The 13,522-nt window shown below is 43.0% G+C and overlaps 1 protein-coding gene across 1 annotated transcript in view; it reads right to left on the bottom strand.

Annotated features, from left to right (window-relative positions):
- The window catches only part of SHROOM2 (shroom family member 2), a 168,866-nt gene that overhangs the window by 44,968 nt on the left and 110,376 nt on the right, over nt 1-13,522 (bottom strand). Inside the window, exon 5 of the mRNA XM_061627086.1 lies at nt 8,804-8,904. Within this exon, the coding sequence (XP_061483070.1) occupies nt 8,804-8,904 (101 nt within the window). The remainder of the gene's footprint in view (nt 1-8,803; nt 8,905-13,522) is intronic.

Raw genomic sequence — 13,522 nt, 5'->3', positions numbered from 1 at the left:
CCCTTCACTGGAAAGAAAGCAATGTGCAAGTGGTTCAGTACCATCAGGTCCTTATCAAGTAATGCCTGATAAAAGCATGAAGGGGGAACATTGGTAAAAATGATGCACAGACAATGGCCCCTCACAAGAAGAGTTCTACTGGATCAGACCAAAGGCCTATGTAGTCCAGCATCCTCTTTCCTACAGTAGCCAACCAGATGCCACCAGATCCTCAAGCAAGACCTGGGAGCAATAGCATTCTCCTCCTGAAGCATGCCAGAGTGGATAAGGAAACCGCTTTATTGAAGCCTGGCTTGTAGATTTCAGCTTTAGTCAAATTGTCTATATGTGACATATTTTTTATTATTCGGAAGTCTCTCAGACAACATAATTTTATGTTTTATGAAAGAAAATATTTACTTAAGTATTTTGGCAAATAAGCCTTGACAACATTCTCATATTATGGGGAAACTCAGACATATTAAAAAGAGAATGTAGATTTTTCAGTGGCCACCTTGTGTGCCAGCAATATAATTTGTATTACACAGCACAATAAATTCCTTCTAACTATTACCACATCGGGTAAGATAAATCACCCTTTGCAACATTTAAAAAGAAAAAAGTTTTAAAAATTCAAGATTGAAATATTCCATGCCACCATTCAGTGGTGACATTTTGAAGTTGGAGAGTATGGTCTTGCAACATCTATAAATTCATATAAGCTGAATGAAATCTGATTAGTTATAGAGATGAATTAAATTTTACTTTTATTTGATTTACGGATTTGTAGTGTTAAACTAAATCATGGGTTCATCCAGTCTAGTTTGCTCTTGCTGACTGGGTCATATTTGCTTCATATGACTATGGCCTTAAGCATGAACACAACTGTGGGATGCCTCAGCCACATCACCTGGAGAGGATTTTCAGTATGAACCAGGTACATGTTATAAATGTACACCCAAGCTACTTATCTGACTTGTCTCCATGCAAGTGACCATCTTCCTCTCCAAAAACTCCACTGCCGCATATATTCACATTTGCCACTTCCCTGCTGCACAACTGATTTTACTCAGAAGCCAAAGAAATGTCCACACCCCACATTAGCTGTACTGTAAATATAATAAAGCAAGCAGCATCCTAGAGCCAGCAGCAGGTGTGTTTTGGAGGGGGGGCACAACGGGACTTCATCCTGTTATTTTTTCTGCAGTCGCCCCCTTGCCAATCTGCTGCAAGAGGGGAGTGGGCTCCCCAGCCAAACTATACAGCAGAGCCTTCTGCAAAGCTTCTCTGAGCAGGTGGAGGAAGAAAAGGAAGAACAACACCGTTGGGCAAGAGACAGGCTGCCAGCAGAAAATCTGTTTTATTTCAGGGTGTGTGTGTGTGTCGGAATTAAGCAGATACTTGCCTACCCCTTGCCCCCCAGTGTGGCTCTTCCTCTTCCCTGGGCTAGTACTCATGGGGATGATATTGCTGCGGCCTCCACTGTATGGATGTACCCAGGGGAGGGCCTGCCTCATCCTTCTCCATGGGAGTGAGGGGTGTGTGTGGCAGATTTGTAGCGGTGCAATGTGAGTGTGTGTGCGTATGTGAGGGAGGTGCCGTGAAGAGACTGCACTTGAGAGAGGACAGCTAAATGGAAGACACTGAGCTTTTCTTCCACAACAGAAGGAATCGCAGTAATAAACAGAGGAAGGTGAAGAGTCTGAGCCAGAAGGGGAAGCCGAAGCGCCAGCTCCCAGACGCTCTGAACGCACCAACAAAGGTGTGCCACCAGACAAACTTGCTTACCTCGTGAGAGATGAAATTTCAGAGCCAGAGACCTGGAAACAGATTGAAGCCTTACCTAAAGCTGGAGCTGAAAGGTGGAGGCAGGCAGCCAAGGAAGAGTTGGCTGGAAACGTTGTGAGATACAAGGCGACTAGTAGTCAAAGCATACTCTCAAAAATATGGACAAGAGTACTATCAAACTTTGTTCCTGTGGGAGGGCCGGATTAAGCTGAGGAGGGCCCCTAGGTTGATTGGTGTTTGGGCCCCCCTTAGGCAATTTTTTTGTGGCTGCATGCACTGCGCGCACAGGTTTGCGATCAATCAAGATGGCGGCTGAGGTTTTCCTAAGGGGCTGAACATCAACCAAGATGGCGGCAGAGGCTTCAGCCCCTTAGGGAAACCTCGGCCTCCATCTTGATTGATGGCAAACCACAAAAAACAGGGGAGAAAAAGGTAAGTGAAGCGGGGAGATGGCGCACGGGCCCCCAAGAGCTCTGGGCCCCTAGGCTTCAGCCTACTAAGCCTAATGGATAATCCGGCCCTGTCCTGTGGTCAAACACACGACCATCAGAACTCTTCTGAGTGTTGCTGCTAACAAGAAAATGCAGGTGGAGCACATGCATATAAAAACAGCATTCTTGCATGGAGCAACAGAAGAGGAAATCTACATGCAGCATCCACCAGGGTTTGAAGTTCCAGAAAAAGAAACCCTAGTGCATAAACTTCAAAAATCCATCTATGGACTTAAACAGGCTGCCAGAGCCAGGAATGAGAAACTTAGCAAAATGCTCTTGAAAAAACTCTTTGTACGAGGCAGAGCAGAGCCATGCCAGTACAGCAGATTCAGGAACAACAGATAGACTTACCTACTGATTTATGTGGATGATCTACTGTTGGCTTATCAAGACCCACTGGACAAGCAACAACTAGTGAATCATCTCAACAAGGAGGTTGAAGTGAAGTGCCTAGGGTGATGTCACTCACTACCTCAGAATACAAATTGAAAGAGAAGATGATGGATCCTTCTTGCTGAGTCAAAGGCAAACAGCCGGCTGGGCCAGGGAAGTGATTAATGCTTCTCTGCGAGAGGGGGTGGTCTCTGGCTGCCTGAAAGAGGCAGTAGTGAGACTACTCCTGAAGAGCCCCCCCTGGACCCAGAAAAACTTAATAACTATAGGCCGGTGGCAAATGTTCCATTCCTGGGCAAGGTCCTTGAATGAGTGGTGCCAGGCCAGCTCTAGACACTCTTGGATGAGACCAATTATCTGGATCCATTTCAGTTGGGTTTCAGGCCTGGTTTTGGCACAGAAACAGCCTTGGTCGCCCTGTATGATGACCTCTGTTGGGAGAGAGACAGGGGGAGTGTGACTCTGTTGATTCTCCTTGATCTCTCAGCGGCTTTCAATACCATCCATCATGGTATCCTTCTGGGAAGAATGGCTCAGTTGGGAGTGGGAGGGACTGCATAGCGGTGGTTCTGCTCCTACTTGGCCAGTCGGCTCCAGGTGGTGCTTGGGGAACATTGCTTGGCACCCTGGACTCTCTAGTATGGGGTTCCGCAGGGGTCAGTTTTGTCCCCCATGCTGCTCAACATCTACATGAAACCGTTGGGTGTGGTCATCCGGAGCTTTGGAGTGCATTGCCATCAGTATGCTGATGACACGCAGCTCTATTTCTCCTTTTCATCTTCTTCAGGTGAGGCTGTCAATGTGCTGAACCAGTGCCTAGCTGCGACAATGGACTGGATGAGGGCTAATAAACTGAGGCTCAATCCAGACAAGACAGAGATGCTGCTAGTGGGTGGTTCTTCTGAACAAATGGTGGATGTCCAACCTGTCCTGGATGGGGTTGCACTCCCCCTGAGGGAGCAGGTTCGTAGCTTGGGGGTTCTCCTGGAACCATCTCTGTCACTTGAGGCTCAGGTAGCCTCTGTGGCACGGAGTGCCTTCTACCAGCTTCAGTTGGTGGCCCAGCTACGCCCCTATCTGGACAGGGATAACCTGGCTTCAGTGGTCCATGCTCTAGTAACCTCCAAGGTAGATTACTGCAATGTGCTCTATGTGGGGCTGCCTTTGAAGACGGTTCGGAAACTGCAGCTTGTGCAAAATGCAGCGACCAGATTGGTAACAGGGACCAGACGGTTCGAACATATAAAACCAATTCTGGCCTGCTTGCATTGGCTGCCTGTATGTTTCCGAGCTTGATTCAAGGTGCTGGTTTTGACCTATAAAGCCTTACATGGCTTTGGACCATAATACCTGACGGAACGCCTCTCCCAACATGAACCCACCCGTACACTAAGCTCAACGTCTAAGGCCCTCGTCTGGGTACCTACTCCGAGGGAAGCTGGGAGTCTGGCAACAAGGGAGAGGGCCTTCTCAGTGGTGGCCCTCAAATTATAGAACGAACTTTTCATGAGGTGCGCCAGGCACCAACACTTATCTTTTCGGCGCCAGGTCAAGACTTTCCTCTTCTCCCAGGCATTTTAGCATGTGTTTTTGAATTGTTTTAATTTTTTTTTGAAATTGTGTTTTTAAATTGTTTTTGTGTTTTAAAATTTGTATATTTGTTTTTAATGTTTTTAATTGCTGTAAACCACCCAGAGAGCTTCGGCTATGGGGCAGTATATAAATGCAATAAATAAATAAATAAAAGATCCAAGACCCTCTCAAGAGTCTAGGACTGAAGGATGCACATCCAGCACCTACTCCAATGGAAGTGAAATAGAAATGGACTGCCTTCAAATCAATCCCGACTTATGGCGACCCTATGAATAGGGATTTCATGGTAAGCAGTATTCAGAGGGGGGTTACCATTGCCTCCCTCTAAGGCTAGTCCTCCCCAGCTTGCCACAGCCGCACAAGCCAGCCTCTTCCTTGTCCTCAACTGCCATCGGGGGGGCAACTGGGCTCCTTGGGACTATGCAGCTTGCCCATGGCTGCACAGGGGGCAGGGCATGTAACCCCTGAGCCACTCACTGTGGGGGTGATCTTTAGCTGGCCCTTTACACCCAGGAGACACAAGTGGGGATTTGAACTCACAGACGCTGGACTCCCAGCCAGGCTCTCCTCCCCACTGTGCTATAGGATACCTGAAACCGGACCACAACAAACAACCATGGGAAGACCATGAGAGCTACAGACAAGCCATCAGGAAACTTCTATATATCAGCACTGTTACCAGGCCAGATGTGGCGGTAGCAGTCGGATACTTGTGCAGAAAAACCAGCTCGCCAACCAAGAAGGACTGGGAAGGAATCAAGAGACTGGTGAGATATCTGAAGGGCACTGCAACCATGAAACTGAAGTAACTGGCTACCTAAGATTCCAAACTAGTGGGATATGCAGGTGCTGATTGGGCTGAAGACACTACAGATTGAAAATCCACCAGTGGAAATATCTTCTACTATGGGTATTCTGTGATCAGCTGGACAAGTAAGAAATAAGAGGCTGTAGCACTCTCTTCCACAGAAGCAGAGTATGTGTCAGCTTCTGAAGCAAGTAGACAGTTGACATGGCTACCTGAAGTGTTCAAAGATTTAGGCATCTCTATAACTGGGCCTGTTGTGATGCATGAAGACAACAAAGGATGCATCAGACTTGTGGAGTCAGAAGGGGTGAGTTCACAAACCAAGTAGATAGACGTGAAGCACCATTTCAGTAGAGATACCTACCGCAGAGGACTACTCAAGAAGGAGTATTGTTCAGTGGAAGACATGACTGCAGACGCTCTGATGAAGGTGTTGGGCAAAGTCAGATACTGCAAACTGCGAGACAACACGAACCTCGTGGGCTAGACCAAACACTCATTGAGAAAGGGTGTTGGAAGTGGAGCAAGAGCAACTCCTGTTTGGGTTCTTTTATTTGTATTCCAGAAGGAAGATAGAGTTAGGGTCCTCCAGCTGGTTAGGCTTGCCTACCTTTACCTGTGCTGTTCTCTACCTAACTTCCTTCCGTTGTAAACTGATATGCTCAGGGAAGCTTATCTGCCCCTCCTTCTTCTTCGACTGTCTGAGGAGAGAGGAGACATCTTTGTCTTTGCTCTCTCTCTTGAGCCATGAAGGCAATACCCAAGTCTGGGCATTGCACCTCCAACTTAGTTAGATAGTTAGAGCTAGGTATGTCTTTCCTATCTACTATGTATTTCTATAAATAAAGTAGCTTTTCTTACTTTACTAAGTTTTAAGTCTCTGTCATCTAGAGGCAGGGTAAAAGCCTGCTTCTAAAATAAATACACACACTGGAACACATGCAGCTCACTCACTCTGCATATATATTTCCATAACAATTTTGGGGCTAAGGGAGTGTGCAAAGGGCTTGGTTAATCTATGTGTGCTGGTGAATCAAATGGGAAGGGATTCATCCATGAAGACTGAGATGCGAGGGTGAAGCTTCCATACTACATCATGGGCTTTTTTTCTTTATTGCTGTAGCTTTCCAAGTCAATTATGCAGGCCCCAATAGAGTCAGTGGTATAACCTTAGAAGGGGTGGCAGTGGGAGGCATGGCATGACTCACAAAGGGATCCTGCACTTCTCAATTTGCCACTACATTATTGTCCAGCAGAGCTGTCATATAAGTTAAGAATTCATATTTTACTGATAAAAAAGCTAATGTAAACACAAAGTGCTCATCTTTCTTCCAAGTTTCCTAATATTTCAGAGATTGAGAGCTTTTGTCTCACCTGCATATTCCCAGATGACAAGTTCCAATCTAGCATATCAATACCACTTCTCTCAAGTTGAACTAAAATGCCCTTCAAATGTGAGTCAATTTCAGAAGGAGATAAGCTTTGTTTCAAAAATCAGAACAAAATATTGTACATGTTGACTTAAACGTTAGTGTAGAAATATTCATTACATCACAGTAGGCTGATTTGTGTCTTGTATGTGGAAGCCCCACTTTTAAGAAACATATTGTGAACAAACTACATACTTTCTCCACTAGATGAGTATGAAACAGGGTTACATGTATTTACTAAATATGGAAGAAACTTTTATTTTATAAGATATGATATCTCCCTTTTAGGTTCATGAGATAGGGGGAATCATAAAAGTTACAGTAAAAACAGTACCGTACTAAACAACTGAGAACAGCATTGCCTCATATCTATTTTAGAGATGGCTGTTATAATAACTACTGCACCAAAATGTTAAAAAGGCAAACAATTTCAGGATTTAAAGGATGTGCTTTCGAAGTGTGGGTGTGTACCAGGCCCCTGAAATATATCCTGACTTCCATCATATCCTACATTTGTTTGTGTCTGTTCACGGTCTCCTCATTCTGCTGCTGCTGTTTTCATGTAGTGAATATGATTAGGTCAGACACTGAGCTAATCCGATTTGTCTATGTGGTGACCTCAGTGAACACAAATGAAACAATGCCCTCACATAACATGCAGAAATTTGAATCTGAATCCATACTGTCTATTTGGGTACATGCTGGAACATCTAAGTATGCATCTGTGCTCTGATGTACACTTTCAATACACAGTCAACCCTATTTCGCTGCTCTATGCTGTGGTGGCCTTAATGATACGGTGAAGAGCAGCAAAACAAGGAGTGTTGCTTTCCTGCTACGAGCACTTTCATGCAGTTATGAACATTTCCTCAAAGTGACAAAAATGGGGCCACTTTTTCAAGGGTTGTAAAAATATTTCTAAAACTCTGGCCTCTAGAATAAACTACTTTTAATCTTCCCAGATAGCAACAAGTAGCTAAAACAGAAAAAATATTTTCAAGCCTACTAACCAGTTTTATCCTGTCCATCAACAATAGGAGCTATAGCCCAAACTCCTTACATTAGGATGGGGAGGGATCAAGTGATACAAGGCTGCCCACTCAGCGACCTGTTTTAAACCCATATGGATATGTCAGATATTCTTGTCTCCTGACCCAGTAAAGACAAAAAGTAAAAATAAAATAAATCAGGCAAGGAGAATGTATGTTCTAAAATTTCCTTCTATCCAAAGGTATATTCTGAAGGCACATAAGGCTGAAGCTAAGCAGGTCTGAGCTTGATAATTGCCTAGATCAGAGACCACCGATATGCCACCTTGGGTTCCACAATGGAAGAAAGGTGAGGTAAAAACAAACACATCCTGTGATAACAAAATTAACATAGCCTCATGAATAGTATGTTTCAAAGACACTTCCAGTGCAATGTCTATTCAGAAATAAGTTCTACTGAATTCAATGGTGTTTACTCCCAGGTAAGTGGGGTTAGGACTGCAGCCTCAGGGTTCATTGGGATGTTAATAACTCTAACATACATGCAAGAGATATTTGAGAATTATTTTCCAGTATTAGAATGCCACCTTTGTAGTATATTCATACTCTTAACAGAAGTTGCATATCTGATAATGCTTTTCTTTCCTTTTCTTTGGGAAACAAAGACATATTACATGGATGAAGAATATTAAAGACCAATTGTTTTAATAGCTTCTTCTGTGGTTGGGTAAAATGCAACTAATCATCTTCTGCAGTACATGCTGTGATAGGCCTCAAATGCTCCTCATGAGTAGAACTAGGTGTCTCTTCTCCGTTCTCTTTTCCATCACTAAAGCCACCTGACCCACTTCACCTGCCCTCTGTTTGTCCACAACCAGCATACCTGAACTGTGGCAAGGTGACGGTCAAAAGAACAATAAAATAAATGATAAAGAGTATCCCAGGGTCTGTTTGCGTGCACCAGTATCAGGTGGGTCCCAATATTGTTTTCCACTTTTATTACCCTGGCAAAAATGTGATCCAGGAAATGGGTAACTCAGAAGAAGAAACCTTTTATTTCTGAACTCCCAGCTGGCTCACAGTCATAAAAGATACATTTGTCTTGAACACCGAACTTTCCCCTGAACTCTTTTATTCACCCTTGCCCTAAGCTTACACATTCTGATCAATCCAGTTCATCCCCTACTCTCAACTCTTGACTTTTCCAACCCTCAACGCTCCTCTCAGCATTCCATTAGCTATGATTGGCTGGAGGCAGAGGAAGGCGGATTCCAGCCCTGTCCATCACACATGCCAAAAAGCCTTGCACACAGCAACAAAACTGCCTACCTTAAATTGCAGCTTTTTTCACCAGATCTTGCTGTAGAGCACATAAATTCTTTGTTTTCCCTTTTATTTTCTGCTTGTCTCCTGGATTCAGCTGATGCTTCCTGCAAAAGGTTTTATAACATGGAAAAAGCACCAAATCATCAAGTTTCAGTCTGCAGAAAAATATATTATTACACACCCCTTCATTTGTGGGTTTGTTTAGAGTCCATAATGTATCCAGTCTTATGCTGATTTGGCTTAAAGCACAGTAATATTCCATGCAACCTCTTAGTTTGGCTCTGTAATCCTTGTACTCAAGTTACTAATTCAACTGACTGGTCTAGAGGGAAACTACTATAAGCATTTGCAATTTTGCCTTGGCAAAAACTTGTTACTTGCAAGCATTTTAGGACTCTCAAGAACTGTGTGCATGCCCACATGGGTGTGTTTAGGCACATGTATGCAAGAAAGAGGAGAGAGAGAGTGCATATCTTTTCAAAATAGTTAAGACACTGAGCTTTTAGAACTTAATAATTTTAAAATTGCTAAATAATTAAACCCACATAACAGGTGCGTATGAATCATCCTGTACCAGAAAGCCATTGACAGCTACACATATCTGTATGCTTCTAGCTTCCATGAAGCACATATTGAAGGTTTTTTGTCTGTAGTCACATCTTATGATTCAAGCACATTTATTCCAGCTTGCTGGACAAGGACTGAAGGATTTACATCAAGTATTTCTTAAACTACAATAGCAATCCAGTCAAGTGAAAAACAAAACACAGATTGACAAGGCCAGATTGATACTCAGGAATAATCTACTACAAGGCAGATCAAGAAGAAGAGCTCCCAGCTAAATCCACTCACCAATGATCTAGAGTCCATTCTGGATAATGATACATCCCTCCCATAGGGCTTGGAGGCCTGTCCTTGCTTACAGATGATTCCCAGTCAATCTAAAACAGGTACTAATCAGCAACAATAAGCCATATTCACTAAAGGCAAAAAACCATGTGGTTTAAGAACATACCTATAGCCACAGATATTTCTATCAAACTTTAAAAAGCACGGAAATTGAGCAGATATAGTGAATGCTGCTTGGCTTGGCTAATTATGGGGCCACACCCACGCCAGACCTTTATTTCACTTTAGACAGTCATGGCTTCTCTCAAAGAATCCTGGGAAGTGTAATTGGTGAAGAGTGCTGAGAGTTGCTAGGAGACGTCCTGTTCCACTCACAGACCTTCAACCAGAATGGCTGACTGTTAAACCACTCTGGCCACTGAAGCTCTGTCAGTGGAACAGGAGTCTCCTCTCAGCACCCTTCACAAACTACATTTCCCAGGATTCTTTGGGGAAGCCATGACTGTCTAAAGTGAAATAAAGGTCTGGTGTGGGTATGGCCCATAATTAGCCAAGCCAAGCAGCTGTAAGTCTGGCTTTTAGAACACTGACACTTGGTTTTTATTGAGCATGCCCGGCCTTGTCATTGAGTTCAATATAAAATTTCTTAAATTAATTAAAAATCAGCCAGGCATTTTTTAAAACTTTTAAACTGCAGAAGATGAAGGTCAGAATATGAAGCAAGATCAGTAACAGGATTACAGGTACTCAGTGAACATGGCTGATTTTTAATTAATTAATAAATTTCAACAAATTATGAGAACTCTGACAGAAAAAAGTCTGAAAGGGGACTAGGTTTTTCTCTCTTTCTTTTTACACTTTGAACTCTCAATTCTCTCTGATTGTTTTGTGTATCGCCATGAAAATTTAGAGGGTGTTAAGCAAGCATTTCTGAGTGCAGGACTATAAGTTTGGTAAGGTTTTGTTTGAAATGAGCTTATGGGAAGTATCAGAATGGCATGGGGGTATTTTCAACTTAACACTGCGGAATATGAAAAATTCATACTGGCTACACTATACAGCCACTCTTGTGGGTGTATAACAACAGAATCACAAACAGGGAAGAGGCCCTGCAACAAATCCAGATGCCAAGCTGTCTCCATATCTACCTTAGCAACCCTATTACAGGTCATAATAATAAACTACACAACATCAAGTACTCATTCACCTGTGCATGTTCCAATGTGACATATGCTATCATCTGCCCACATAGGAACACAGGCAGCTGCCTTATATTTAGTCAGACCATTGCTCCATCTAGCCTAGTATTGTGTATAGGCCGGTGGGCAATATAATCTAATATAAGGGCAATTATAAAGCTGCTTTAGGCATGGAAGCTTGTGTGTGGTTTCCATCTCCTTTGAGTCTTGGTACCTGTCACCATCTGCAATGATTTAGCATCTTGGCAGTGTGGTAGATGGTCCAAGGATGGCCAATGTAGCCAATTAGCTCATTTTGTCAGCAAGTGAGATAGGTCAAGGAATGGTCAATGGTTAGCTCATAGCTCACCTGGTCCTTATTGGAGGAACTAACGAACTACCCTTGCCAGGGAGTGGTCGGACTGTTTGATGTGTTGCCAAGAAGAGCAACTCTACGCCTTATCTAGGAAGACTAATGAGCTAAATGCTGCCAAGAGCGTAGTTTTAGAGGTCAAAAAGATCTGCCTGCTAGTAAGTCTTAATTAGCACAATGTCTTTTCAGTTTGAATGAATAATCAATCAAGTGCCTTGATGCTTCAGATCAAATGCTGTAATGCTTCGGAGTTAGTAATCATAACCTATTATCCATAGAATTGCTTTGATGCCTAGCCTGATATAGAACAATTAATCATGTATTATGTCAAGAAGCGTTGATTTGATGTAAGATAGCAACTAATCATGTATCTGTCACCATTGTGCCTTGCCAAAGATTTTGCTATATAAGTCACTCTTGTTGCCCAGTTTGGGGTTCAGACTGGTCAACGTTCTATGCAAGGACCTTGCAGTCTGACCCATTGGGTATGCATGCTTGTTATTACTCAATAAACTCTCCTTGTTAGTAAGCCTGAGTCTGTCATATTGATTCCTTGGTATTCTGTCAAACCTGAAAGCCCGCAGCTGGGGCAATACATATTATTGATGCTGTTTGGCAGCGGTTCTCCAGGATTTCAGGCAGAGATTGTTATGGGAGATATATTTCTCAGGGATTGAACCTAGGACCTTCTGCACACAAAAGAGATGCTCTACCACTGAGCTACAACCCTTCCCTAGCATCATCCTACCACTTTATAGATAGGATAAACAAATCCACCTCTAACATAAAAAATGACAGCATTTTGTTTACCTTAAGCTTTAAACAGATTTGTTAACAGACTATACTTTTTGAATTTGGTTGAACTCACTGCATGCATGGTGTGAGTGTGAATGAGTGAACCACGGATAGCACTTTATGTATCTGATGAAGTGGATTCTAGTCTACAAAAATTGGCAACAGTTACATCTGTCCGTCTTTAAGGTGCCACAATCCTTTTGCTGTTTTTTCTGCTACAGACTAACATGGATTGCTACCTCTCTGGAAATTGTTATGGGAAATCTTACGAACATATGAAGAGTCTGCTGGATCAGGCCAGTGACTCATCTAGTCTAACATCCTGTTCTCAGTGGCCAACAAGCTGCCAATGGGAAGCCCACAAGCAGGACCTGAGCACAAGAGCACTCTCCCCTCCTGCAGTTTCCAGCAACTGGAAGCATACAGCTTTTGACTATGGAGGCAGAGCGCAGCCATCATGATTAGTAGCCATTGATAGCCAGATCCTCCATGAATTTGTCTAATCCTGTTTTAAAGCCATCCAAGTTGGTGGCCATCACTGCCTCTTGCGGGAGTGAATTCCATAGTTTAACTATGCACTGTTTGAAGAAGTACTTTATTTTGTCAGTCCTGAATCTTCCAACATTCAGCTTCATTGGATGTCCACGAGTTCTAGTGTTATGAGAGAGGGAGAAAAACTTTTCTCTATCCACTTTCTCCATGCCATGCATAATTTTATACACTTCCGTCATGTTACCTCTTATACGTCTTTTCTCTAAACTAAAAAGCCCCAAATGCTGCACCACTCCTAACTGAGGAGTCACTCCATCTCCTTAAATGCATATTTAGAGAATTACTACATTTGAACATGGATGTTCCACTTAGTTATTATGGCTAATCCTCACTGACAGACCCAACCTCCATAAATTTGTCTACATCTCTTTTAAAGTCATATAAGTAAACTGCTAACATTGCATTTTGGAGAACCAAATTCCATTAGTTAACAATGCAAGATGGGGAAAAGTACCTCTTTTGCCTTTTCTGAATCCACTCTTTAGTAATTTAATTCTGTGGCTCAACGTTTTAGTATTACTGGAGAAGGGGGGAAATCTTCTCTTTCTCCACACCATGTATAATTTTTATATGCAGCAATCATGATTCACACTCAGTCACAGATTTTCTAGACTAAAAATTCACAAACTCTGTATTCTTTCCTTGAAGGTAAGGTGCAATGATTCCTTGATTATTACCACTGCCCATTTCCACAGCTTTCTCAGTTCTATCACACCCTCTCTGAATAACCAAAATTGTACACACATTCCAAGTGTGGCCATATATAGATTTTTATCAAGTCATCGTGATCAGGTCCACTTAATTTCAGTCCTTTTCCTAATTGTCTCTAGTATGGAATTTGCCTTTTTCACTGCTACTAAGCTGTAATTAGAGAGCCAGTGTGGCGTAGTGGTTAGAGTGTTGGACTATGACCTGGGAGACCAGGATTCGTATCCCCACACAGCTATGAAGCTCACTGGGTGACGTTGGGCTAGT

This window comes from Rhineura floridana, chromosome 5 (genome assembly GCF_030035675.1).
Source record: "Rhineura floridana isolate rRhiFlo1 chromosome 5, rRhiFlo1.hap2, whole genome shotgun sequence".
Classification (NCBI taxonomy): domain Eukaryota; kingdom Metazoa; phylum Chordata; class Lepidosauria; order Squamata; family Rhineuridae; genus Rhineura; species Rhineura floridana.
Note: the sequence above shows the minus strand (reverse complement) of the source record. Positions and strands in the feature narration are given on the sequence as shown.